Below are 27,061 nucleotides of genomic sequence, written 5' to 3'. Positions count from 1 at the left end.
GTCCCAGATTGGTTGATCAAGGTGAGATATGAGTCACTTACTCCTGACACCTAGGAATGCAGTCCAGATGTCCATCTGGCACTCCCTAGACAGATAGGTGCCAATGGATGACCATTGATCATGATAGCCAGGCTTAGCTAAGTGCATCCCCATTTGGGAGCTGCATGAATAGTTTCTCTGTGGCTGCATCACAGAGATGAAGAGAGAGATGGGGCCTCATTTGGGAAAGCACAGCAACACTTAATTCTGTCTTATTAACAAGCATTGCCACTACAAAGTGCAGGAAAAAAGTTGCTTATAGTATTCTGGCAATTACTGTTAACGTCAATATGACCTCTGAATTATGATTATTTGCTCATAAATATGAATGGAACTAAATAAATTGCATATTTTGCACACTAAGCTGATCACAACACAGTGGAAGTATTCTTAACAGTAATCAAAGGGCATTTATGGTAATAATTATGAACTGTATGCTAAGTTGTGAATGAATCAAACTGTATATTACCATACAAGGATTCTGGATGGGGTGAATTGTCCGAGTACTAAAGATCTCAGTATACAGTAACTCATGGAGTAGACTGTCAAATACTCAAGTGAGTCAATTTTTCAGGACTTTGTATAGTTGTCAGGTCTTCTCATGATCTCCTCAATCTGATTAGAAAATCTTCTAAGCTATACAAATCACATTCCCCGGAGTCTATATTATTATTATTATTATTATTAATAATAATAATAATAATAGTATTACTAAAGATGGATGTAGGTTCCTGAATCAGGCTTTAACAGTCATTTATCAACCAGTTCAATTAATTCATTTGTTTATTTAGTGACATAGTTTAGAGCTATGCCTTATTCATTCCAAGAGGTCGGATCATAATCAGGTACTGTATACTACTGTATGAGCGCTGGGTTTTCTCTTGATAATTCAATATTGAGTTAACCCGTTAGTGGCAGCATACTACTGTATATTTCAGGCACTGCTTTAAATAAGTCCCTGGCAAATTTTTATATCACTTGCTCCTTATCCAGAAAGAGATTTCCATAGGTTAATGAATACATTTGCATTGCCGTTTTTATAGCTCAGGTGACTGTCATGCATATTCAAGATCTTTTAAGAGCATATTTTGATAAGATTTTAGCTTTTAAAATTACATTTGCTTGAATGTGATATACACACATATATTTGAACTCAATAGCTATAAATCTAAGATTAACAAGTTAGTAAATGCACAGTTGTGCTTTAGTGATGCATCGTGTTAGACTGCTGACACCTAGTGGCTGGTGTACAAATGAAGCTCTAAGAGGTTTTGTATGCCCTTTTCCATAAATCTTTACCAATAAGATACCTTTATTAGCCCTATATTGCATTAGGAATTGTCTTTTCGCATACCCCAGCTTGCTCTCCATGAGACACACAGACAGGGAGAGAAACTTGGGGTCAGAGCACATGGTCAGCCATTTATACAGCACCCCTGGAGCAGCTGGGGTGAAAGGCCTTGCTCAGGGGCCCAATGGAGTAGGATTCCTCTGCCGTCTGCGGGATACGAACTGGCAACCTTCCAGTCACAGGCACAGATCCTGAGCCACAGAGCCACCGCTCCACCCAAGGACTTCTGATTAACTGGAGCAATATTAAGGAAACACTTTTTTAGTCAGGCCCCCGATCTAGTTTAATTTAGTTAATTAACACATTAATTAGACGCCTTATTTAGTCACCTTGAACTGCTGTATCATTGCCCTGTCATTTGAGCCTCTATTTACGTGCGAGAGTAAACTCGTCTCACCAGTGAAAGCTACTATGTTCAATTCCTTGCTTCACCATGCAACAATACAGCGGATTCCCCTCTGTATTATGAGTCTTATTTTTTCTTAGGCATTTTTTGTTTCCCTTTTTGTACTTTTTATTCTTTTTTTTCAGCGCTGACTCTCCACCTTTTTATTTTTCAGCTGGGGGCCTCATTTAGAGTCTGTAAGACCCGTCTACAAAAAAAAATATTTGTGCCTGCATCAGATCTCCGTGATACTTTCTGATACTGCCATATGACGCTTATACTGTATTTGAACATCTTACTGAGACCTGCTGCAGCTCCTGCACAGCTGGGTCTCCTCCACAGTGGGATCCTGCCCCTCCAGTGACTCCCCAAGTGGCCACAGCCTTGGGGACACTGGAGATCCTGTCCCAGTGTCTGGGGTTTCTTTTCTCACTCACAGCCCAATCTGATCATTGAACTAGAGAGTTAATTCACTCTTATTCTGCTGATTAATGGAGTTCAACTTAATCTCTTTCTGCTTTCAGTTTATGTTTAGAATCTAAATTTGGAAAGAAAAAACTTCTAATATTCAGAAATGTATCTTTGGAAGGCTCCTGTACATATGTGTTATACATACTGTACATTAATTTTCTAACTGCTTTGTGTAATTCAGAGGGACCTATCCCAGCAAGCAATGGGCACAAGGCAGGGTACACCCTGGACAGGACACCATTGCAGGGCAGACACACAGACATGTGCATACTATGTACTGTATTGTACATTTTATTACAATTACAATTCTTAAACCATTATTAAATAAGCAATGCCCTTTTTACAGTCATGTATACAACTTTGATTGTGTGCCCTTAATAAAACATTAGACTAGTTCAAAGGGATTTTATGCTACAGTGCTTTTTTGGAGCTACTGTAATTTACTCTTTATTATTGTATTGTAACATAGACACACCCATTTCTACAATTAATGACTTAAGATGCCTTACAAACAAGCTAAAGACCTCTATATGTCTGAAAAAATATTTGTGTATGTTCTTTAATACCAATTCCAGTGTAATGTAAATGTGGTGCCTATTTCTCTACAAATGGCCAATCATGCCAGTGGATCATTTTATTAGACAGAGGCTCTTCCTGGCTTCTGATTCAGACTGGTACTTTAATGCAGGCAGTCGACCAGGGTAAGTTAAGCTCCCTTAGTTCTTGAGTGCTGGGTTCTTTCAGGTCTTTAAGGGACCTTTTAATTAACTCCTGATTAAGACAATGGACTCCTTATCCACTTACTTGGTTCATGTAAGTCATTGAGTCATAAACCGGACAAAAACATTAAGAATCAAAGACCAGGTTTGCCTGCCTCTACAGTACCTTACACATACAGTGTATAACAGCCAAAGAAAGGAACTGAATGAGCTCATCTCAGATTGGTCATGCTGATCTCTGAGTTAACCATTGAACCAGTCACCCATTACGCTCACAAGTTCAAGCAGCAATTCTGAAACATCCTTCTGGAGAAGGACTGCTCTTGAGTCAGATCAATCAGTTACTGTATGTGTGAATGTTTTTTTCTTCTGGAAAGGGTGCTGGTACATTACTACTGCGTCTTCATCACCGTGAGTGGATTCATGATAGACTCCAGATCCTCACAGCGTTCAGATCCTGTTTCCCCAACAGCTTTTGTAATGGTAATGGTTAGAGAATGAATCACGATCAGAATTTGTTTTCCCTCTAGATCCATGTCAATTGGCAAAGTGTGGTCCACAATAAACACAGCAGAATGAGAAGCTAAAGCATAAACTAACTGACACAGAACTGTCCACACTGATGTTGGAGCAGGAGGGTGTTTATAGTCTCTCATTTACAAGGAAAGGGGAGCTGTTTGTGGTGCTGAATGACAGCTCACTTGGTTAGATTGTAAGATTAGGGCTGCTAGGGCAATAGGATCCTATGCAGGACTCAAGACTAAGAGAAAGACACCAAGCAGATACGCTAGGCAAAAACGAAAACCAGGAGGCAGGTGAGTAGGTCGGAACACGGAGAGACAAGGAGGAAGCAACAATCCAAAAACACAAGGCGAAATCGAATCCAGGAAGCAGGCGAGTAGGTCAGAACACGGAAGTACAAACGAGGAAGCAGCAATCCAAATCACAAGGCGAAATCGAAAACGAGAAGCAGGCAAGGAGATCAAAAACCGGAGAGAAGCAAGAGATAGCCGCGCACTAGGGAGCTCGAAGAGAATCCGCAATAGTGAGCGGGGAAGTGAGGAAAAAGGGGAACTAAAATAGAGACGGGAGAGAAAGGTGATTGGCGTTTACTTGCGGCGTGAGCTTGTTCTACAGGGTGTGCGCGTGGGAATGCGTAACATAGATACAGTACTCACATTTTCCTTGACATTCATCAGCTAAGGAGTACTTTAATTCCTGTTTACCTGCTGAAAGTTCCTGACTTTTAGACAGTTTTGTTTTTCAGTTGAGATAACATTACAGTATATGGAGTAGGTGTGCTTTCGTACTATTTCATACATTATTTTTTATGTGACTCACACTCACCTCTGTACTTTTTCCTTTCTAGAGTACGTAGAGAATTATTACCATAGACTATCGGTCATGGGCTCTCGTAATCAAGGACAAGCCTCTGTCAATTACAGAAGGCATAGACATCATACCTGATGATCCAGTCAGCCTTCTTAATCGCTGCCACGCCTCACAGCTGTAGACTACTTAAGAACCAGTTTTGGGTTTTCCCTCTTGAGTCTCTCGGGTGAAAATAGCCCTGAGTCAATATTTCTGGTTATTTAAGATTTTAAAGAAGATGCATTTCCATAAAATATTTACTGTTCAAAAAAGTAGTTGGGGGTAGTCCACAGCTATCATGAGATACTGTCTTTTTGCATATATTTTTATATATAATTTTAGGAGGGCTTTGTAAATGACGGTGTGTGTACTTTTTGAAGATGCCAGTCAAAGAATCATATAATTACATGAAAACGTATAATGAGACACACAAAATAATGATCTCTGTTTTCTCCCTATTTTTTATTGATAATATTGTCTCATGGTTGCAGTCAGACATAATGAATTAAAAAAAGGAAAAGCAAATTGAAACAGTATTGGAAGAAAATAACTTAATCATACATCAGTGGTTCTGTGAATTCTGTGAATAAGTGCTTTCAAGGCAGCTGCTATTTTTGAAAGTTCATTCTAGTTGGAACCAAAAGACAAGCACAATATCTGGTTACAACATATACCTGCATGACACGCATATCACTGAGTATGATAACTGATTATAGAGGGATACAGAGCCCAGTGACCAACATGATTTAAAAAAATAACATGCAAGTTCTTCAATACATTTCTTATGTAGTGTTCCAGAGCTGGTATAGGACAGAGACTATTCTGAAGCTTAAAGCAGAACGTTACATGAGTAATTTTACATAAAGAAGAAGCACTATTGGCAGGTTCCAGTCATCCAGGCTGAGCTTGGGTGGACACAGGAGAGCACAGGGCTTCAGGGATACAAACAACACTAACAGCTCATTTAGTGTACGTACTGTATGGTTCTTTTCAAATTAAAAACCATCAAGAGTAAAAACAACAGCAGGCTGATACAGAAAATAATCAGAATTACATGTGAGACGTTAACCTGTTTCTTAGAAGACAGAACAATAAAAATCAGAATTCAGTCTTTCCTTGTCATTACAAAATTTTACATTGTGCAAATCAGAAAAAACAAACATGATTACAGCCTGCATGGAACCTAGTTTTGGATATTGAATTAATTACTGTATTTTTTGGATTTTAGGTGGGATGCTCAAGATTTGTAAAGCTTGCTGGACACTAAAGCTTTTTAAGACCTTTTTCACTTTGGATTGGAATTAATTGAAGAACCTTAAGATTTGCAAAAGTGGCAACACTTTCATTCGCCTAGAAAGTTAGGCTTTACAATTCTTTATGCTCAGCATACATTTTTAATTTGAAGCTTTTTGTTTTGGTTTTGTCTGTTTCAGTTTTGAAACTGTACTAACCACAGCTATCACTGGCGATTGTTTTGGGTTATACAGTAAGTCGGAATTTGACCAAACGGACAAACAGAACGAATAAGTGCCTATTTTTCAAATCTGCTGTTGAAATGATTACGAGCTGACGGCTCTTCTTGATATTGCAGTAGTTATGGGAGATAAGGACACCATGGCGAGCAGGGCTAGCTGTGTTTTTGAGGGGGTGCAGTCAATACACAATTGATCTGTACATCTTATATCTCGTCTGTTCTTCCCCTTTGTCCACCTCCAACTGCACTTGCAGAAGCCTCTCTCTCCCTGCCTTGGCTTTGCACACTGGCTTCACAGAGTCCTGCAGGGTTTCCACATTATCATCTACCAATACCCCTCCCATGCCGAATGTCCACAAGACACATGGTGTCTACAAATAACGGCTGCATTCTTTTTTTTCCTTAGGGTTGAGTTTCTGCCTCCGTTCTGCCTGAGACCTGACTGTTCCATTAGGATCCCCACGCCTTTTTCCCTTTCTACACTTAAGATCTTATTGACCTAAACAACTCCAGTGCTTTACATGAAATCCGTTGGACATCCCAGTTTTGACCTGCGGTTTACATCATCAAGACGTTCCAAGATGTAAAAATGTAAGGTAAACAGGCTTTGTCCATATGTGAAGTCAGAAACATGGCTTGAGAGGCTGACTCACAACTACGGATTGTCATAAAACTCATCAGGATACAGCGTCACCAAGACTCCCATTTAAGGTTGACCCTGTACATATGCAAAATACTTTATGTACTCTTGCATTGATTTTGCTAAAAATACCTTTGTTACCCTTGACTGAACTTGAAATTTATTTATGACCTGATATGTATATATACACTGAGGGTATGACCAAAGTTTAAGCAAAGTGTGACTCCTGATTGTGTCTGGCATGTTTGCACAGCAGTGTATGGTGATAGACAAGTCGGTTAAAACACAAAAAAACTGCCCAATTAAAAGGTGTTGAAGGTATATTAAATAAGCAAAGGTAGAAAGCAGAAGCTTAACTTAGGAACACAAGAACTGGAACTTACATGCACAGTTACACCCTAGAATAACCTACAGTATCTCCAGCCTAAGTCTGCTTCAGTTTTCAGTGACGAATATTGTCAGACGCTAGACTACCATTCAAGCTCTACAGAAGCCTTATTAGTACAGACCCCAGGGGACAGGACTATTCAGAATGTGCGACACCACGAGGCTGATGTTGTTTGTAGTTGAGACGTCAAAAATGTTTTGCCCTGCTTTTCCCTCATAATTTTTGCCTGCTAACCAGTTCCAGAACCACATTCCAGAGATCCTGTATGCTCTGACCGACCAGGACACCCAGTTGCACTTCTTCCCCAAGAAGTCCAGGAGTGGTTGATAAACTCCTGGATGAGTTTAGTCTATTTCTCCTGCAGCTGGTTCTCCATGTCCGTTCTGGCCTGGGCAGTGAAGTTGTTGGTGCAGTCGTCCGAGGCCGCCTTCATGCGCCTCTCCACCTCCTCCATCTTCTCACCCCACTCCTTCAGGAGCAGTTTGCCTGCTGCCTGGTCCTCCAGGGAGGCATGACCAATCACAGCGATGAGGCCCATGAAGAAGAGCTTCTTCAGCTGGGCGCAGAACTCCTCCACCGCTTTGCGGCTCCTCTCCTCTGTGACCAGCACGGTCTCCAGCACTGACTCCCCAGATGGGTTGTCCCCGATCACCATGTTGTACAGAGTGAGGAGGCTCAGGTCCCCTTTCGTGGCCTGAAAGTGTCTTATGAATGTCCTTTTGCTGCTCTCCTTGAACTTGGTGCTAGCGTTCACAAATTCCAGGTATATCTCGTACTGGCTGAGAATACGCGCCTCCGCCTCAAAATATTTTTTGTTAATTGAGGATTTTTCCATCTCTCGGTAGATGCTGTCAATCTCATTCTTAACAGCTTCTAATTTCTGGTTGACCTTCTCAAACAGCTCGGTCAAATACTTCACATCTTTGCTCTCTGGGTTGCTGAGAATCTCTTTGGAAAAAATTAAAACAGCCTCCAGGACGGGGTTCAGTTTTCCAGCTGTAGTGGCAAAAAAGTCATATCCTTTCCCCATGATTTCCAATTCCAACTCGATCTTCTCCTTGTTTTCCATCACCCATTCTTCCACGCACTCCATCATTGGTCCTTTTATCTTCTGGCCTTCAGGTGATCTTCACAAGTGCTGAAAGAGAAGCAGGAAATTAGTTTTTCCTCTTATAGCTGTGTGAGGAAATGAAAATGTGTCATTTGTGCCCTTCTCAAGTTCAGGTTTGTCATTCCAGCCATATACAAGTATACAGTGGAACGAAATATTGTTCCTCCTCGTCCATGGTGCAAATATAGACAAGACTCTGACATAGACAATGTAGACCAGACTAATAATACTAATATTAATTCACTAGGAATGACAACACCCAAGATTAAAGCGTCATGAAAGGATTATGGAGCGAAACTTTGGCTTAAGCAGCTTGGCTAAGGGAGTATTTGTTTAGCTGGAGGAGCACTTTCATCATGACTAGCCTCTCGAAGCACTTCATGATAATTGGTGTGAGTGCCAGGTGCCGATAGTCATTGAGGCAGGACACAACTAACTTCTTTGGCACTGGTGTAATAGTGGTTTTGTAGCATACAGGACCACCTGGCACAAGGAGATATTAAAAATATCTGCACATTCCTTGAGCATGCAGCATGGTGCCTGCATCTTTAACTAGAATAAATATATACTAGATATAACTTCTTATATATATACTCTTCTGAAAGTACTCCCACGTGTTCCCATATTCTCCATATTTAAAATTCAGAGATGAAACAAACATTCACTGAATTCTTAATCTCTTCATTTGCCTTGACTTAAATGGTCTTTAATAGACAGAAACTAAGCTAAGCAAGGCTGGGGCTGGTGCCGAAAGGCTGATACTGTAGGTGGCGCTCTTGCCTCAAACCCCAGATTCCAGCTAAACAAGTTGACAGGAGAAAGAGGTTGAATGTCCACAAAGGAAAATAAAACTAGGCTGATTTGCTAGTGCAAATTTGAATTGGTTCAGTTGCACAACATTACTTGAGCAAGTCACAGAATTGGCTGCTTGACCTCTGTTTGCTGTAATACAGGTTCACAAATTTCCTTCCGTCAGGTAGACGAGAGAATTTCAAGCAAATAGTCAAACATGATAACCAAAGAGCTTTCAAAGGAATTCGGGATAAATGTGTATTAAGGTGCATGCATTAGGAGAAGAGTATAAAAATTCCAAAGACACTAAATATCCCTAAATAGTCTAAATTGTCACATTTACCATTAAGAGGTGGAAGAGCAGATAGGCTAGGAGGAAACTGGTTAGGTACTGTGTGCCCATGAGACCAACCGAGACTATGAAAGAAATTTAGACAAAATTGGACTCTTTTGGTCTAAATACAAAGAGTTATGTCAACACAGCACATCCCCCAGTCAAGACCATCCTTAATGTCAAGCAAGTCACTGGTGGTGGAGGCAGCATTATGTGAGGGGTCAATAGGGACGGTTGTTAAAATAAAGACAGACGCAGCCGTTCAAAACGAGCAGGGTACACTACGGTAAAATGCGATGGGCGTGTCGCATCACAGCGCGTCATATCACATCATACCTTGTAATACCGCAGTTATGATAATAGTATCCGGAATCACCACCAGGTGGAGCTAATAACTTAACTTCTCATGTACAGCGTTTGAGCTGTTGCCAGAAAACGCCTGGTTTCAAATCCCGGTCACTACTGAAGGACAATCTTTTTCCAATTAAGAATTTAAGTTGTATACTCTTTAGACTTTTAAAAATTTTAAACTGTGTATTACAGCATGTTAATCATTAAACTTTAAAAAGTCGGTATGTTTTATAAAAGCAAGATTGCTGAGTTGGACAGAAGTACACAGTACAGTCTTTATGGAAGATATTACTAATAGTATGAATAATGAATGACCTTGGACAGGCTGTAAGCTCAAAGTATTACCGTGGTTCACTTTCTTTGTAACCCTCTTTGTAAATGTTTCATTGACAAAAATGAACACCATGATACATCACCGTAAACAATATTAATTTAGGAACATAAACATATTATGTAAACTGTATATTGCTGGTATTGGTAGCTTAAAGAAAAAATACACACCAGTATTCCACTTTCTTCCTAAACATTTTAAGCATCAAAGTCTTACATGTGGTTATTTTGGAAACATTTTTACTTGCTCCTTCTGACCATATTAAGTTTATATACTTTGTGAAAAGTTATAATGTTTTAACCTTTTCTGCAAATACGCCTGTTATCGTATTGTTTTTGTAAAGATTTGTGCCTGCCACATGTATCTCAAGGGTTATCACTAGTTTTACAATATTTTGCATTTAAGCAGCTGATTATGTGTTAATTTTAGATGTAGAGCATTTTGGTATGTAGGTGTTGCACATTTTTTAGTAAAACCTGGTGTTACACTGAGGCAAGACCCATGAGATTCACAAGCTCCTGCTTAACTTTATCACACAACTTATCACACAACTTTGTCTTTATTTTCTGGTACATGGCAAATTTCTGGTACACGCTGACTGTTTTGAATGAAATGTGATTTGTCCTCTTGTTTTTACAAGTTGCAAGAAGGCTGAATGGAGTCGTCTCCTAAATATTCTAGAATCAAGTTGGGATTTTATATTAAAATGACATGGGTTTATTTATTTTTTTAGACCCATGAATGTATTTATGTTGGCATCATCTTAATATGAATAAAAATGTAAAAAAATCATATAACTATAGTTATATTATAGCATAGTGATTATTATATATAATAGTCATTCTTATTTACAGTAAAATAAGTTATATATAATAATAATTTATATAATATTATTCTCTCTAATGTAATGCAGATTAAGAGTTTACAGCTTTATTCTGCCATCAGTACCAAATACCTGATCTATCTATATTCTTCTACTAATCCCAAGGACGTTTTAGCTCCTAGTATTTGTTTGATGAAACACGTTTGTTGTAGCAAGATACTTTCTTCAGCAAGAACATTTCATTTCAGAAAGTCTGTGTAGAAATTTGGGAGATATATCTTACCTACAGCCCAACAAAGTGCTTCACACTCACTCAGGTCTCCAGCCAAGATCAGCTGTCTCTCTGTAGCAGGGGTCTGCTCTTTGGTGTATATAGAGTTTTCTGTCCATGGACACACCTCCTGGCTCCACCCAAGTCCTCCTTGACTTCCAAAGAACTCACAGTGGAGAATGTGAAGGATACTGTCCAGCAAATATTTGTATAGACTTTTTATCTATGTTTTATGGTATGGAGTAATGTTTAAAGTCAAGAACTCATTTTGGCTGCTATTTTACAAAAACCAAGACCCTTAACGTTCTACCTCTGACACTTTAAATGTGGGAAAGATTTAAAAACCAAGAAAGATGCAAATGTTTGCAGGAGCCAGTGATTCACTGAGAGATTAGGTTTGAGGACAGATTTTTTATGCTTCTTCCTAACTCTAAGCCTTTTATTATTCACTGGCTTATTCTGTGCCTGAACAGATATCCATCTGAGCAACACACACTGCAGGAACCGATAAAGAAACTCTCTCACAACTGTCACACCAACCCAATGTGTCCTACTGTCACAAAGAAAGCTGTTTAACAAAGGTACAGTATGTACGTTGATAAGTCTGTGCTCTGATTCTCCACAAAAATCACCTTGAGTATCACCTGTTTCCTGGGCAGTAGTTTTATTCCTGAGCACAAGTGCAGCCCTCTTCATTGCTGGTCAGGTTTTGATTCATCCAGTTAGCATGTTTTGAGTGAATTTATTTTTCTAAAGTTGGAAAATGACTGCTTGCATGCTCTATAGAGTAGAGACAGATTTTTTCTAAGAAGGCAAATCTAGCATTCTGCATTGTGCTCGACGTGTGAAAGTTTTATTACACAGTTGTGAACACTCTCCAACTTCAGCTACATTTACTTGTTTTTTGCATTTTCGCATTTTGTCATGTTACTGTGCAATGCTTTTCAGTTTTAATTTAAACTCTATTGCCCACATGGCTGTATCTGTGAAGTCAGTAATGACCTGCTCCAAATCTCTGAAGGAGATGTCTGGAATCCCCATCCATTCCACTTCTTCAGTGTCGTCATGCTAGTTGCAATGCATGAATGTTTTCAACAGACCAGTGCTACCAGAAACATCCCCTGTGGATTGTTTTGACTTTGTATCTGAAGCACCTGACAATGAGTGAGTCTGACAATCCAGTTTTGATTGTAATGTACTGTAAATACTGTCTGCTGAAGACAGTGAGTCAGGATTTGCAAATTATACTTACAGTACGTTGTCAGAGCAAATATTAAGAAGGAAGTCACAGACTGAAGGTCCTGGAAATGTTGTTCCAAGAAAAATATTTATTCAGTCAAACTCAGCTGCAGTGTAACCAGCTGTACTGCTGTGCAGTACAGTACATCATAATCCCTGAATACTGTGATCCCAACAGGGAGGTGGACTGAGTGGGCAAAAATGGGATGTCATTGTAAGTCTGATTCTCTTCGTATCCAGTCAGCTCTGTTCATTGCAAATGAAGCAGAAAAAAAATCTGCAATAATCTAAAACACAGGGCAGAAGGTGTAAATCTAGGCAGAGATGAAAGCATAAAACGATGGCTTGTCCAGTCAACCATCAGCCTGTAGCTAACTGGGCCCTGCTTGGCCCTCACCCAGTAATGATGCATAATGACCATTTGACCACATTGGTGCTTATTTTCATTTTATAAATGGAAATCATTTCCAGTCAAATACTGACATCACTATCATGTGAGTGAAAATGGATCTAATGTACATCTGTTGCATCAAGTTGCAGAAGAGGTTGACGCAGACAAAACATTTGATTGCCGACAACACCGCTGTATGCTGTACTGTTCGTGCATTGATAAATAAACCTTGATTGATTGATTGATGTGATTTCTGCTGATTACAACAATGGGAATGTGTGCCAGGCATGGTGCTTGTGGATTAATGTGCTGGGTGCTGATTTATAACCACTCAGCATTATTTTCTCATATTCATTGTGTTGTACTGTATATAGAACCTTGCAAAATTATTCACCCCCTTCCAGGGATGTCCCATTACAGATTGATAGTTACACCTTTGAAAGGAGTTCAATCAAAAGAAGCCAAATGTCAGCACAAACTCCAAGGGAAATTAAAAAATTAAAATATGTAGCTTCATGCATAAGTACTCATCCCCTTGAGGCAATAAGAGAATTAGAGAACGGATAAAGTATTTCACCTGCACCTGATACTCCTTGGAAAACACACAAAATGTGCAAAACCTGGTGATCTCCTACTCCTGCTAGTCTGGATTCAGTAAGAGATACAACGGTGAAAGATACAGTTACCAATGTTGTTCAATGGTCTTTTTTGTGTTGTTCTGCCATTTTAAATTAAACCTCTCCCCACCCAAACTTTCCTAATATCATAAAGAAAGAATAGGACAGTAATTAAGAAGGCTATAGCAGTTTTAAAGAAAGAAGGTTACTTACCTGATGGGGAACAGACACTGGCATCCCTGACTGGCAGCAGCTGCCCTCACTACATTAGTTGTTGGTACCCACAGTATAAAGATACTGAGCTCTAAGGAATGACTGGCACAGTAATGTTTATGAAGACACCTGATATGATTTTCCTTGAGGCAGATCTCGCCTCACCCAACCTTTTAAACTCCAAATTTGCCTCCGGAAAATAGTGTTTTGTTTTCTTCAAATGCGATTTGTAACCCAGCATGCCCATACAGACAACCTGGCACTTCCAGGGAAGTGAGAGAGAGTTCCCATTGCTGTGTGAGCACACCCCACACCGACGGATTTTACATTTCATTTGCTCCTTGTGTTCTTATATTGTATAAAAGCAGCTCTCATCAGTTTGTGTACTCGAAATAGCTGTATTTATGATAATCATGGTGCTTGTAACTGTTGTATAGGATCATAGTGGGATACTTTCCTGGTCATCCTTCCAGTTCTCAATTAGGACACCCTGCTGGGCTCGTCTCTTACATGCCCAGAGCACAATGTTGGATATCAAACCTTTATTAATTTCAAAATGTATTGGAAAGCAGAAACTTCCTGAAAGGGTTGGAGAATAACACAAAACAAGGAGTTAACAGCAAGAAAGGAGTCTTAGATTGGTTATTTAGGACAAGGACAGATCATCACATCCGTCCTTCGGATGAGACGTAAAACCGAGGTCCTGACTCTCTGTGGTCATTAAAAATCCCAGGGCGTTTCTCGAAAAGAGTAGGGGTGTAACCCTGGCGTCCTGGCCAAATTTCCCATTGGCCCTAACCAATCATGGCCTCCTAATAATCCCCATCTATGAATTGGCTTCATTACTCTGCTCTCCTCCCCACTGAGAGCTGGTGTGTGGGGAGCGTTCTGGCGCACTATGGCTGCCGTCCCATCATCCAGGTGGGGCTGCACACTGGTGGTGGTGGAGGGGAGACCCCACTACCTGTAAAGCGCTTTGAGTGGAGTGTCCAGAAAAGCGCTATATAAGTGTAAGCAATTATTATTATTATTAATCACTTACATCTCAAAACATGGGAATTCAGATGATTCTATCGAAAACTTCTTAAACATTACAGAAGACGCATAATGACAGGAACAAGGCTATCAAATAAAAGACAAGTTAAGACCTTTAGAATTATGCCAAGAGTTTTGTAGATCTAGAATAAGCTATATATCTAGACCCAAAGGGCACTCCAATACTCTAAAAAGGTAATAACATTCTCTCTGCAAACAATAATCTTTCTGAATATAAATGCAATAAAATATCAGTTCGTATTTAACTTTCCTAGTATTATAAACGTTATGTGGGTGGCATGGTGGGGAAGGGTTATCATTGCTGCCTTGCAGTTCTGGGGCCCTGGTTTAAATCTCAGCCCTGTGGTGCTCTCTGTGTGGAGTTTGCGTGTTCCTCTTGTGTTCTTGTGGGTTTGGGTTTGTGTCTGTTTGCCCTGCGATAGTCTGGTGTCCCATCCAGGGTGCACCCAGCGCTGCGCCTGGGCACCAGACACCAGACACCAGCATCACTGCAGACCTGAATTGGAGGAAGTGATTAGCAAATGGATGGATATATGTTTTGAATTATATTTATAAAATACAGCAAAACCACCTTTCAGAATGTGACTAACTCTCCTCTCAAAAGTATTCCAGCAGAACTAGAATGTTTTTTGTACAAACACACTGAGTACACAATCCAAACTGTAAAAAACTCCCCGCAGAGCTGCACTCCACCCATTAACATTATCACATTGATGCCAACCTGCGATGCCTGAGCCTGAGAATTCAGACAGGGAACAAACAAGATCATAGCGTGACAAGAAATGTGCCGTAGTTACTTTATTGATACACGAACTTGATGTAATACATTTTTTTATTTGACTGGCCATACCTGAGCGCCTGATTGACAGTGGCACCTCCCCAGGGTGGTGCGATGCACAGTTCGGAATCACTGTGGTAAAGCACTCGTGCGCCTTCTAACTGCATGAATAATGAAATGTAAGAAAAAACAGCAGCAAACAAAGTGGAATGTGGGGAATATTGAGTTATTTATTTTTTTATCTCAAGGGCCGGTTCAAACTGGCTGGCGGGCTACGGAATTACTGAGAGCCACAGCATCACTCCACGAACTCCTTCCCGCCCAGAACCAGCCCTGGAACACTCTCCCTCTGGATCTGCAAATCAGAGGAAACTTCAGGGCTCTCTCACGAGCCTCTAAACCAGGGGAGTCGCTGCTGGAATCAGAGACCCACACTGCAGCAGCACTTAATATCAGAATAACAGGAATAAGAAGATCAATCGATTTCCCCATTTATGGTCAACGGTTTCTAAAGACATGGATCTATATCATATCTGACACTTGAGCAGGTTATTTGCTCACTGGAGGAATTCTGCTTTGGGATGAAACATGATGGGCACCACAGTGGCACAGTGATCAGTACTGCTGCTTCAGCGCTAGGGCCCTGGGTTCGATTCCTGCGGAGCTGTCTGTGTGGAGTTTGCATGTTCTCCCCATGCTCACTGAGGTTTCCTCTGGGTGCTCCCGTTTCCTTCCGCAGTTCAAAAACGTACTGGTGGGTTGATTAGCATCCGGGAGAACTGGCGCTGGTGCGAGTGTGTCTGTGTTTGTGTCAGTTTGCCCTGTGATGAACTGGTGTCCTGTCCATGGTGTACCCTGCCTTGTGCCCGTTGCTTGCCGGGGTCGACGCCTGCTTAGCGCGACCTGAATTGGACGAAGGGGGACGGTGTTACGTTCCGTTTTTATTTTACTCCCCTCCCAAGCTGGAATCCAGTTTGGGAAGTGGGCGTATCCCTTAATTAAGTCTCTCTCTGGATTGGTTGAAGAGAGCGGTCCGGTTTTAAATGGCGGTTCGGGACTTCCTGAGGGGTGAGTCCGAAGAGAGATGGAAGAAGAAGAAACGGCGAAAAACGTGAAAGGTGTCGGATTTGTTAGCTTAGCTGTGGTGTAGAGTTGGAATTGTTGTGGCGCCCATGTTTTTTTTTAGCTTTCTGTTATACTGTAGCTTAGTTAAGTACAGAGTAGGAAGATAGCTTGTGAAGATTTTTCTTTAGCTTTGTTACCCTAGTCGTGGAATTTTATCGAAGAAGAGCCAGGAGAGGTATTCTCATTCACTCAGTAAGGTCTTTATTCATATTGCAATCTGGGAAAAAGCCATCACCCGTCTGTGCAGAAAAGTAAAGGCTGATTCAAAAGCAAGCAGGGAGAGCCCTTGTTTTATATCTTTTTTTAAGCTGATGCAACACTTCGAGGACAGGCAAAGCAGTAATTTTCCATTACTTATAGGTTTTTTCTTTTAGCAAAGAAGAGCAGTTATTCAAATAGTTTCTCATACTCCACAGCAGAGATAAACATTATTAAAACATCCCGTGCCCTTGACGAGCTGGGTGCTATCACACTTTGTTCTAAGTGTCCAGCTGCTTCTGCAGAACAGCTCTGTCCGTAAACAACATTTTTAGGATAAAACACTTTTTCTCATTAGCTTTCCATTACATTCCCTCCTTTTTATCCTTAAATATGTTCACACCACAGAGTCCTCATAGGGGTCACCTGGTGGGTCCCAGGGCTCCTCGGAGTCTGTTCTGAGCAGTGCATATTGATACGTAAACATTTTCATTACCATAGATGGAAGCATAGGAATAATACAAGTCATACAACAGCACAACAGCAAAAACATTATAACAACAGGCATGAATAGCTTTAAGAAAAAAAGTCCCCATGACCCAAATAATGATTTTAACCATGAAAAGAAGGGGAACTCACTGCCAATGCCCCGTTCTTGATTTACCCTGTCTTTAAGTTCTTTCAGCTGGTGTATTGCGAGGGTGAGGTTACCATGGTCATTGTCATTAGCAGGGATATAGGCACAGCACGAATCGCCTATCAGAGCACACACCCCTCCAGAGGCTGCATTCTGGAGGTCTTACACAAACCTATTTTGCAACGCCATTAACCTGACTCCTTGATTCTTGTTTAATTGCGTTAAGGCCATCCAGCATTATATTAATAAAGGAGTACATTTCATAGCGGGTTATTTGCAGCCAGCGAGCATTAGCTACGGATTGGATACTCAGACCCGATGAGGAAACCATTTCTGCTCCTGAGAATAGTCTATAATCATCTGGGATCCCTACCATACTTGGGGAATACCTTTCTGCCCAGGTTAAGGCCCTCTTGGCTAGGGTTCCCTTCTGGGTGATTAAAGGTTGGGTGGAGTCTAGCAAGTGGGAGTCTACCGGAACTACTAGGATTGGGTGATGCAGGGTTACGAATGCACAAACACCCTTCCACTGAGGAGGAAGGCTATGGTACACCTTTGCACCACATTGCCAATACCAGTCCATTAACACCATGGTTCCATCAGACAGGGTATGATCAGTAGTAGTAAGATTACAACCTAGGGTTCGTCCTGACCCTGACGAACCCTGACCCTTGTTTTCATAGCAATGTGAGTGGTAGATCATGGATGGGAGGTGAACTACTATTTTGACTGGGGAGTCAGTCCAAGGAATGTATTTCATCATGTGATTCCAAATCGGGGGGCACTCAGGTTTTTTGTCGCCGGTGTAAGGCATGTGAAGACTGAAGCTCAACCCTCATGTAGTAGTGTCAGATGTGTTGAAGCTTAGTTCAATGGAGCCTGGGACATGTCCCCTGTACCCATTTATTGTACTGTAGTTGTACCCCTCGGAGTAGGCCAATGAGGTTAGGACAAATCCTCCGGGGTCAGGCCTCTGAAATCCCGCAACTAAACTTATACACTCAGAGAAAATACTTGCAACCGACTGAGGGATGAGGCTCCCTGGTGAGGCTGTGGAATGAGGCATTAGAGAACACGCATAATAATAATAATAATAATAATAATAATAATAATAATAATAATAATAATTGCTTACACTTATATAGCGCTTTGAGTGGAGTGTCCAGAAAAGCGCTATATAAGTGTAAGCAATTATTATTATTATTATTATTATTATTATTATTATGCGTGTTGTCTAATTTACAGGTAATGGGGTCTCCCCTCCACCACCACCAATGTGCAGCCCCACCTGGATGATGCGACGGCAGCCATAGTGCACCAGAACGCTCACCACACATCAGCTATTAGTGGGGAGGAGAGCAGAGAGTAATGAAGCCAATTCATAGAGGGGGATTATTAGCAGGCCATGATTGGTAAGGGCCAATGGGAAATTTGGCCAGGACGCTGGGGTTACACCCCTACTCTTTTTGAGAAACGCCCTGGGATTTTTAATGACCACAGAGAGTCAGGACCTCAGTTTTACGTCTCATCCGAAGGACGGCACCTGTTTACAGTATGGTGTCCCCCTCACTATAGTGGGGCATTAGGACCCACATGGACCACAGGGTGAGCACCCCCTGCTGGCCCCACTAACATAACAGGACATATTTGGTCGAGTACTTTTTGCAGTATAGTTCATGTAACGGCACCACAAATTGTCCTGGAAATCAGTATGATCGGTCTCATTCAGTCAATCCAGTGGGGAAACAACCTCTCTCTTCTGTCTGCTTTTTGGAACTGGAGTAGTGCCGTTTTGGCCTCCAGTAGTCACAGAGTCAGTTGTCAACAGAATGGGGACGATGATGAACAGACTGAGGGAGACGAGTCCACGCAGGCTTCTACCGAGTGAGCACCCCAAGCGTCGGAATGAGTGCCAAAGGCACTGAGACGTCATCATTGTTCTGATAGATCGTCTACTTGTAGATCGCCGGTCACCTTGCAGTGGGACGTATGGATCCAGGGCACTCTTTCTGCAACCTTCACAGCGGTGGTTGTGGTCAGTAGCACCTGGTGTGGGCCTGGGCGAACACCACTTTTTCCTCCTGAAGTCTTTCACCGGGATCCAGTCTCCTGGCTGGAGGGCGTGGCAGTAGTCTCGGTCTGGAGCCGGTAGGGCAGCTTTTACCTGTTTGTGAATATCACTGACAAGTTTAGACATTTTTCAGCAGTATGCCACTAGACACTCATCCAGTTGCGTGAGGTCTGTGGGCGTTCCCTGGGGATTTGGAAGACCCATTGGCATATGTCTGCCCGTGAGGACCTCGTGGGGGACAGGCCAGTAGTTGCATGGGGCCGTGCCCTGATATACATCAACACTAAGGGAAGGCAGGTCACCCAATCCATTCCTGTGTCAGCCATCATTTTTGTTAATTTGTTTTTAATGGTCCCATTTGCTCGTTCTACTGCCACACCACTTTGTGGGTGGTAGGAGCAGTGCTGCTTTAAGTCGATGCCTAGGTGATCAGTTAAATAGGTACTGTAATAACATTGTTCACAAAATGGGTACCATTGTCTGAGCTGAGTTTTCCCGGGATTCCCCACCTTGGGAGGACATCCTGCAGTGAGTGTTTGGCCACACTTTTAGCGTCTGCATGTTTGCAGGGAAAAACTACCCACCTCGAGAACATGTCCGCTATAACTAGACAGTATTTGTATCCTCTGCAGGGTGTCAATTCTATGAAGTCCATCATGAGGTGATCAAAGGGCCCCTGAGGAGTGGGATGGGCCGAGGACTGTGCCTTAGTGAACCCTGCCGACATTGTTTTGGGCACAGAAGACATTTTTCACAAAATTTTTCAGCAAAGGTGGTGAACCCCCTTGTATCCCACTGTGTACTTACCATACTCACCATCCCTCCTTTTGACACATGGTCCTTTCCATGTGTCAATTTTGCTATGTAGGGAAAACAATGGCGGGGTAAGCAAGGTTTACCTGTGGGCCCCAGCCACACCCCGCTGGAGAACGATCCAGATTTTTTCCACTCACCTCTTTCCGACGCGGGAGCAAGGGCTTGCATGTCAGGTAGAGAAGCTACCTAGGGCTCCGGCTGGACGGGGATGGAGGGGAGGGTAAGAGGAGAAGAAGGAGAAGCTCAGCCCGAGCATTACCTTTCGAGACGTCGTCGGTGGCACTGGTGTGGGCTGCACACTTACACACTGCAATGGCCTGAGGTAAGAGGATAGCCTCGAGCAGATTACTGACCAGAAGAGAGTGCTGAAATGGCGTCCCTTGGGAGGTGAGAAAACCTCTGTTCTTCCATAGAGTGCCAAAGTCCTGGACGACTATCCAGTCAGTGCCAATCGAACGAGAATTAGCGGAGATGTCGTGGCCTAAGTAACGTACACATTCTACTTTAGAAAGTGAGGCCTTGTTACCGGTTTCAGCTAAAAAAATTAAGAGATCTCTGGTGTCTAGATTGCAGGCTTCCTCGGTAGAGGAGCAAACTAACAGGTCGTCCACATATTGGATGAGGGTGCTACCCTGCTTAAAAGAGAATCCTGAGAGACACTCTTGCAGTGCCGAGGAAAAAACAGTAGGTGCCTCAGTATACCCCTGGGGCATCCGAGTCCATGTGTACTTTTTCCCTTTAAAAGTAAAAGCAAACCAAAACTGAGACTCAGGATGAACTGGAACACTAAAAAAAGCATTTGCCAAATCAATGACAGAGAAAAACTTTGAGTCCCCGGGGATAGAAGACAAAATGGTGGACGGGGTGGGGACCACTGGAGCTCGAGCATGGATGGCGGCATTTACTGCCCGCAGGTCCTGGACCGGACGCCAAGATTCCCCATCTGCCTTTTTCACGGGGAAAATTGGAGTGTTACATGGAGACGTTGGGCAGGGGATGAGAATCTTTTCAGCCACCAGCTTGTCCACAACAGGTTCCAATCCAGCCTCAGTGTCGGGTCTCAATGGATACTGCGGCCTGCAGGGGGCCTGCTACCACCTCTAGAGGGACAGCACCCTTTATCAGGCCCACGTCGTAGTTGTGGGCAGCCCAGAGGGAATCCGGGACTCCCTCCAGTGCAGGGCGTAAAGTGTCAACTGGGACTGAGGCAAACAATCGGCCCATCCCGTCGTCAGGTGCACTGTCCTCCAGGTGTTAAAAACAGGTGAGCAGGGATGCCAGCTGGCCTGGAGAGCAGAGTTATGCCTAATGCCTTCAGCATCTGGGGCTGTCCATGCCTGGCTAGTAACGCACTGTTGGACAAAGACACCCACATCTTGCCAGCGGAAGCCTGCAGCTTTCGCCAGAGACACGTGTGGGTGCGTCCCTGCCCGATACAGAGACTGCTGCTCGGTAGTCAGGGTCACTGCAAGGGTAGCAAAATCCCTTGAGACCAGATAACCATTGCCTTTTAGTCCATCGCTGCACTGTCCATCTCTAAACCAGACTTCCTCAAACCCTTCATCTGGGCCCCCGAAACTAACCGAGGCCGTGCAATGCAACTTATCAATATCTTGAAAATCACCCTGGCCGGGCCACAGTCTGGCTGCGTCATTCAGAATCGTTTGGGAAACCTGACCCACATCTTTTCCTAATAGGTCCCATCTGTAGTAATAATCCGGGACCATGGGGGAGTGTTGGACAAGCATGGTTCGGGGCAAGCAGTCTTCATTGCAGGTTAGTTCGAGCCCCCGTTCTGGACAGACGATGGCGAGGCCCATTTTACAGAGCAAATCTCTGCAACACAAATTAACAGGGCATTCTTTTGAAAGTAAGAATGAGTGGTTGGTGGGCCCAAACCCATGCTTCTGGCATTCCACAGTGAGCGGTGTGGTGAAATCAGCCTCTGTCGGAGTGCCTGTTACTCCTATTGTCAGGATAGATTTCGATGAGAGCTTGAAACGGTGTGCGTCGTCTCTAAGCAGGGAATGGGTCGCCCCTGTGTCAACTAAAAAGTCATAAGGATCGCCATTAATATGCAAAGTGACTGTGGGCAGCTGGGAAGGGGAGGAGACAGCAGGTAATATGGAAGTGGTGCCCTCAGGCCCTACCTCTCCTGGGGGGGATAGTCAGTCTTTCTTTTCCCATTGCCATGGTGTGCTGACTGTTACTCCAGCCGGGGGCGCCGAGTCCCAGTTCCCATCGTCTTCCTCTCCCCCCTCATTTTTGGGGCATTCTCTTGCCCAATGTCCTGTTTTTCCGCAGCGAAAACACGCGTCGCGGTCTCCTTTTCCTCGGTGGCCTCCTCGGCGGCCACGGCCTCCTGGTCCCCTTCCTCTTCCTCCTTGATAGAACTGGAGCTGGGCCCTCTGGAGCTGGTGTAGCCGATTCCTGTCTTTTCGTGCCTTTTTCTCATTCTTTGATGCTAATTGTCTCTCAGCATGGTAAGCATGGCTGCACACCTCGGTCAACCGGGCGGTGTCCCAGCCAATGCATGTGTTTTTTACCATGCTCCCTATTTCGGGGAGCAGGCCGTCCACGAAAAGATGCGTAAGTTGAGTTTCATATACTGAGCCGTCGTCGTTAGGGGCAGGTGGGGGCAGGCCACTGAGGTTACTGAAGCGGGGGGTCAGTCTCTCCAAGAAATCAGTACACGTTTCTCCGGGCTTTTGCTTGGTTCGTCTCAAGGTGAACCAGTCCGTTTTGGGGGGATACTTTGCTTCTATTCTCTGGCAAATGGCGTCTAGCTGGTTCTGATAGCCACTGCCGATGACAGCGTCATACACCACGTCTGGGTTGAACGTGTCGCGCACATCGCCGTAGTCAAGCTTCAGGGTCTTTTGAAAAACGGTCTCTAGTTCGCTGCTCGTGGGCTCACATTGATCGACTAGACGCCGCAAGGCGGTGGTGTATTTTTGCCCGTTTGTCTTGGAGTTTGGTGGTTCGCCGATTACGGCTATCAGCTCTGCTAGTTTCCATGGGCGGAAAACTAAAACAGGGTTACCGCCCTGGGGGTTTGGACATTCAATCATAGGGAACTGAAGACCCAGATTTGGGTCATCCTCCTCTTCTCCATCAGAAAAAGGCAAAGGGACCAGTGACGGGTCCAGGTGGGAACCATATTGGGCTCCCAGCCTCGTAGAGGGCGGGGAGAGGCCATCCCACACTGGTTGGGGTCCCTTTTTTGGCATAAACTCAGAAGCTGTCGGGCGGAGCTTAACACTCTTTTCCCCTGGCGCTGGTATAAATTCCAGGGCCTGTTGTTTAGGGTTCTCCCCCACAGGGGTCCCATGGCCTCCTGTGCCCCAGTTATATGGGGGTGGTGCCGCTGGTAAAAGTGGAGCTGGGGCTGAAGCAAGACAGTCGAGGTCTGGATACAATTTAGATGTGCTCAGCATCATCTGTTCAGGGTTAGTAAGCAAGGGGGGGAATCTTTTTCCAGACGCATCCCAGACTGACACACATTTTCTCATATACTCATAATCCCAATTAGGATCCCCTCCTGGATTTGGAGGGTCAGTCATTTCATGCAGCAGCCTAATGGCCCATGGCTGAAAACTCCCGTCTCGAGGCCACTGCTCATTCGTCCATCCTGACATGCAATCAGTGAAAGGTTGGCAATAAACCAATCCATATTCTCTCCCTACTATACTCATGGGAGTTCCCTCAGATTTCCCATTTCTCTCTTTCTTATGTGCTTCTTTACTTTTCCTTTCTCTAGCCTGCACCTCATTTTTCCACAGCTCAAAACATTTCCAGTCTACTTTCTTGTTTCCTTTTTTCTCCCTTTCCTGCAACTTCTCCTGAAGCTGCTCAACCTGTCGTGGACTAAAGCTGCCATTCTCTGGGAAACCCAACTTGCTCCAAAGGGGAAGACACTTTATTCCCACATCGCCAAACTTATCGTACATGTACCTGGCTGGGCCACTCGGCCCAGCTTTGCCTTTAGAGCTCTCGTTACCCATTGTCGACAATGCCTTACTGTTTCTAGAACACTATCACAATAACTACTCCGCAGAGCAAAAACCACACGTCTGTGTGGTATGTTCGTTTCACGAGTCCCAGACTCGCCGGGTCCCAAACCCGTTATAAGTCCCTGACTTATCGAAGAGAACACCCTTGTGGCTCACTATTCAGACTATTAGTTCTTTTAAGGATCACTTACTGATGTCAGACGGCCGTGGATTTCTCCAGACGCTTCTCCGAAAGGATAAGTATTTATCCCCCGAGGTTCGTCCAATTCACAAAAATTGTCCGGGTCCGGATGGAGTTCCAATAGCCGTCCGCAATCAGGTTTGTGATCCCATCCTCGTCGCCGAAGATTGTCGTGGAATTTTATCGAAGATGAGCCAGGGGAGGTGTCCTCATTCACTCAGTAAGGTCTTTATTCATATTGCAATCTGGGAAAAAGCCATCACCCGTCTGTGCAGAAACGTGAAAGCTGATTCAAAAGCAAGCAGGGAGAGCCCTTGTTTTATATCTTTTTTTAAGCTGAGGCAACACCTCAAGGACAGGCAAAGCAGTAATTTTCCATTCCTTATAGGTTTTTGCTTTTAGCAAAGAAGAGCAGTTATTCAAATAGTTTCTCATACTCCCTTCTTCAAGCAGCAGAGATAAACATTATTAAAACATCCCGTGCCCTTGACGAGCTGGGTGCTATCACACTTTTCTCTAAGTATCCAGCTGCTTCTGCAGCACAGCTCTGTCCATAAACAACATTTTTAGGATAAAACACTTTTTCTCATTAACTTTCCATTACACCCTTTCCTCTGGAGACAGGTTTAGCGTGTAATTGTGTTGTAGAATAGTGTAGTTAGCTGTTTTTTTTGTTCACTTACCCGTGTGTTTTTTTTTACTTCCTAGGGTACATCCTACACGTAGTTGTGTGTTTTTCTGTCTGTTAAACCCTGGCTCGTATCTTAGTCCCCATTCGCCCCTGGACTGAGCCATATTGGGGACGTAACAGTAGAAAATGGTTGGATGGTGAAAACATGAATAGTCCTTCCAAATAAAAGTGCTGGTCTCTGCAACCCTGCAGGTGCTTCCTAAACCAGCAGATTAACCAGGCCAAACAGAAAGATACATTTGTAATAATGGAAACACTGATGGTTGAGTATGATGTTTAAAAACCTGCTGAATACAGTATAGTTTTTATTTGAAATGTGGGCCGTCTCTAACCAATCTTTATTGCATGAGTTACAATTGATAGAATAGGGGTTGGGGCTGAGAGAGCTTAGTTCTTATCTGTCTAAGCTCAACAGCCCTGAAGGAACTCCAGCTCCTCTTACTAGATTCCAGGATGATCTGATGACATTCATGGCCACATTAGTTTATCTCTTGGCTCCAAGACTCCTATCTTGGGAGGCATGAAGTGTTCTTTCTTTCTCGCTTAACTACCTAATTGAACGTATCGTGTGTTTAAGCAAGAAGCTGAAGTCTTTCCTTGCTCTTTGGAAGATGGAGGTTTATAGAGACCTGTATACCCTGCTGGACAGCGCCCCCTTGGGGACAGGAGCTGAGCTCTGCTGGTGTAGCTTCTGCAATATTCATCTCGGAAATTGGCCCTGGTGTGAGTGTGTGTGTCTGGGTCGGTGTGTGTCCTGTGATGGACTGGCCTTGATCCCATTGCTTGCCAGGTTAGGCTCTGGCTTCTCTGCAACCTTGTACTGGTTAAGGTGCTTAGGAAATGGATCCTTAGAAGTACAAATTAAATAATGAAAATAAACATTAAGGTTTGTTGATGTAATGCTGACTACAAAAACGCTTGAAGTTTTCACCTTTGTTATTGTTTTAGATAGTTACAAAATATAAAAGTGTTGGAAAAGGCTTACAGTATTCTGGCAATTACTGTAAATACGTCAACATGACCTCTGCATTATGGTTATTGTCTCCAAAAATGGAGAACTTGGCGGAACTAAGTTGATATTTATCTAAGATGATGCCAGTTCAGAGGAAATATTCTTAACAACAGTCGTGGGACATATATGGTCAAACTTAATTGTCATGCTAAGTTTCGTAATATAACTCAAACACTATATTACCATAAAAAGGTACTGGATGGGGTGAATTGACCGAGTGGCAAAGAACTCAATGTTGTATGACTAGTGGTGTTCAGTTTTTACAGCTGTCATTATAATTTAGGTTTTGAACTAATAGCACATGATTAAATGCACAAATGAAATAGTCAACCGAGTTGAGTATTGACTTTTCAGGACTTTGAATACCTGCCATGATCACCTCAATCTCAGATTCAAGAATGCTCTAAGCTATACAAATCACATTCCTCAGATGATGATTATTGTTCTTGCTGTTAAGGATGGATTTAGTTTTGTACTTTATATCTGACTTTAAGAGTAATTTAACCAGCATTTTTACATTGCATTTTCCAGTTTACATTATTCATTATTTTATTCAGTAACATATTGTACGATCATTCTAAGAGGCTGGATCATGATCAGGTATAGTAGGAGCGCTGGGTTTTCTCTTGGTAGAGTAATTTGAGATGGAGATAGCGAGTCCATTATACAGAAGGATATTTATGAAAGTAATATATTTGCATATTGCTTATACATAGCTTAAGTTACAGTCATAATTATTCATGAACTTTTAAGTGCATATTTGAATAGATTCATCTCGTAAAATTACAGTCGAAATCTCAATTCCAAGGTGCAGTCGTGCTTTAGTGATGCACTGTGTTAGACTGCTGACACCTTGTGGCTGGACTAAAAATGAAGCAACTCAGATTAATTGTAGCACTACACTTCAAATCATAGGATATGACGCATAAAAACATTGACAAAAATCAACCCATTTAAAATTTTAAATTTTGCGTGTCCTTTCTGGTCAGATAATTCTTTTCCCAGGGAGACAAGCTATTCCAGTACAAATAATTTCCAACCAGGCTCGTTAAAGCACTCTCCTTGATGCAGCCCTCCAGGCTGGGTTAGTCACAAGCCTGGGCCTGCTGTCAGAGCTTCCTGCAGTGAGCACAGATTCCGGTCACACAGAACAATGTCAGTTCTCCTTGATC

At 43.0% G+C, this 27,061-nt stretch overlaps 2 protein-coding genes across 11 annotated transcripts; both read right to left on the bottom strand.

Annotated features, from left to right (window-relative positions):
- Positions 1-4,779: 4,779 nt before the first annotated feature.
- On the bottom strand, positions 4,780-11,019 carry LOC148639862 (protein rapunzel-like). The gene is made up of 2 exons (XM_088620381.1): positions 10,864-11,019; positions 4,780-7,976 (listed from the first exon to the last, which is right to left on the bottom strand). The coding sequence occupies exon 2, from the start codon at positions 7,932-7,934 to the stop codon at positions 7,188-7,190; it is 747 nt and encodes a 248-aa protein (XP_088476507.1). The 5' UTR covers positions 7,935-7,976; positions 10,864-11,019; the 3' UTR covers positions 4,780-7,187.
- A 5,429-nt stretch (positions 11,020-16,448) lies between these two features.
- LOC148639861 (uncharacterized) lies at positions 16,449-25,066 on the bottom strand. Of its 10 annotated transcripts, XR_015930517.1 has the most exons (3): positions 22,143-24,813; positions 20,130-20,190; positions 16,449-19,269 (listed from the first exon to the last, which is right to left on the bottom strand). XR_015930517.1 is itself a non-coding variant. In XM_088620375.1 (2 exons), the coding sequence occupies exon 1, from the start codon at positions 23,994-23,996 to the stop codon at positions 22,161-22,163; it is 1,836 nt and encodes a 611-aa protein (XP_088476501.1). In that variant the 5' UTR covers positions 23,997-24,813; the 3' UTR covers positions 16,449-20,473; positions 22,143-22,160. The 10 variants fall into 10 exon arrangements, 4 of the variants coding, with proteins under 4 accessions (XP_088476501.1, XP_088476502.1, XP_088476504.1 ...); XR_015930518.1 differs by having other exon boundaries at positions 16,449-20,473; positions 24,197-25,066; XR_015930514.1 differs by lacking the exon at positions 20,130-20,190 and having other exon boundaries at positions 16,449-19,285; positions 20,252-24,811.
- Between the last annotated feature and the right edge of the window lie 1,995 nt (positions 25,067-27,061).

This window comes from Lepisosteus platostomus, chromosome 26, assembly GCF_059453375.1.
Source record: "Lepisosteus platostomus isolate fLepPlt1 chromosome 26, fLepPlt1.hap1, whole genome shotgun sequence".
NCBI lineage: Eukaryota > Metazoa > Chordata > Actinopteri > Semionotiformes > Lepisosteidae > Lepisosteus > Lepisosteus platostomus.
Note: the sequence above shows the minus strand (reverse complement) of the source record. Positions and strands in the feature narration are given on the sequence as shown.

Excerpts from the sequence above, each read along its gene's own strand:
- LOC148639862 (XM_088620381.1), bottom strand. The coding sequence starts at position 7,934 with ATGATGGAGTGCGTGGAAGAATGGGTGATGGAAAACAAGGAGAAGATC.
- LOC148639861 (XM_088620375.1), bottom strand. The coding sequence starts at position 23,996 with ATGGGTAACGAGAGCTCTAAAGGCAAAGCTGGGCCGAGTGGCCCAGCC.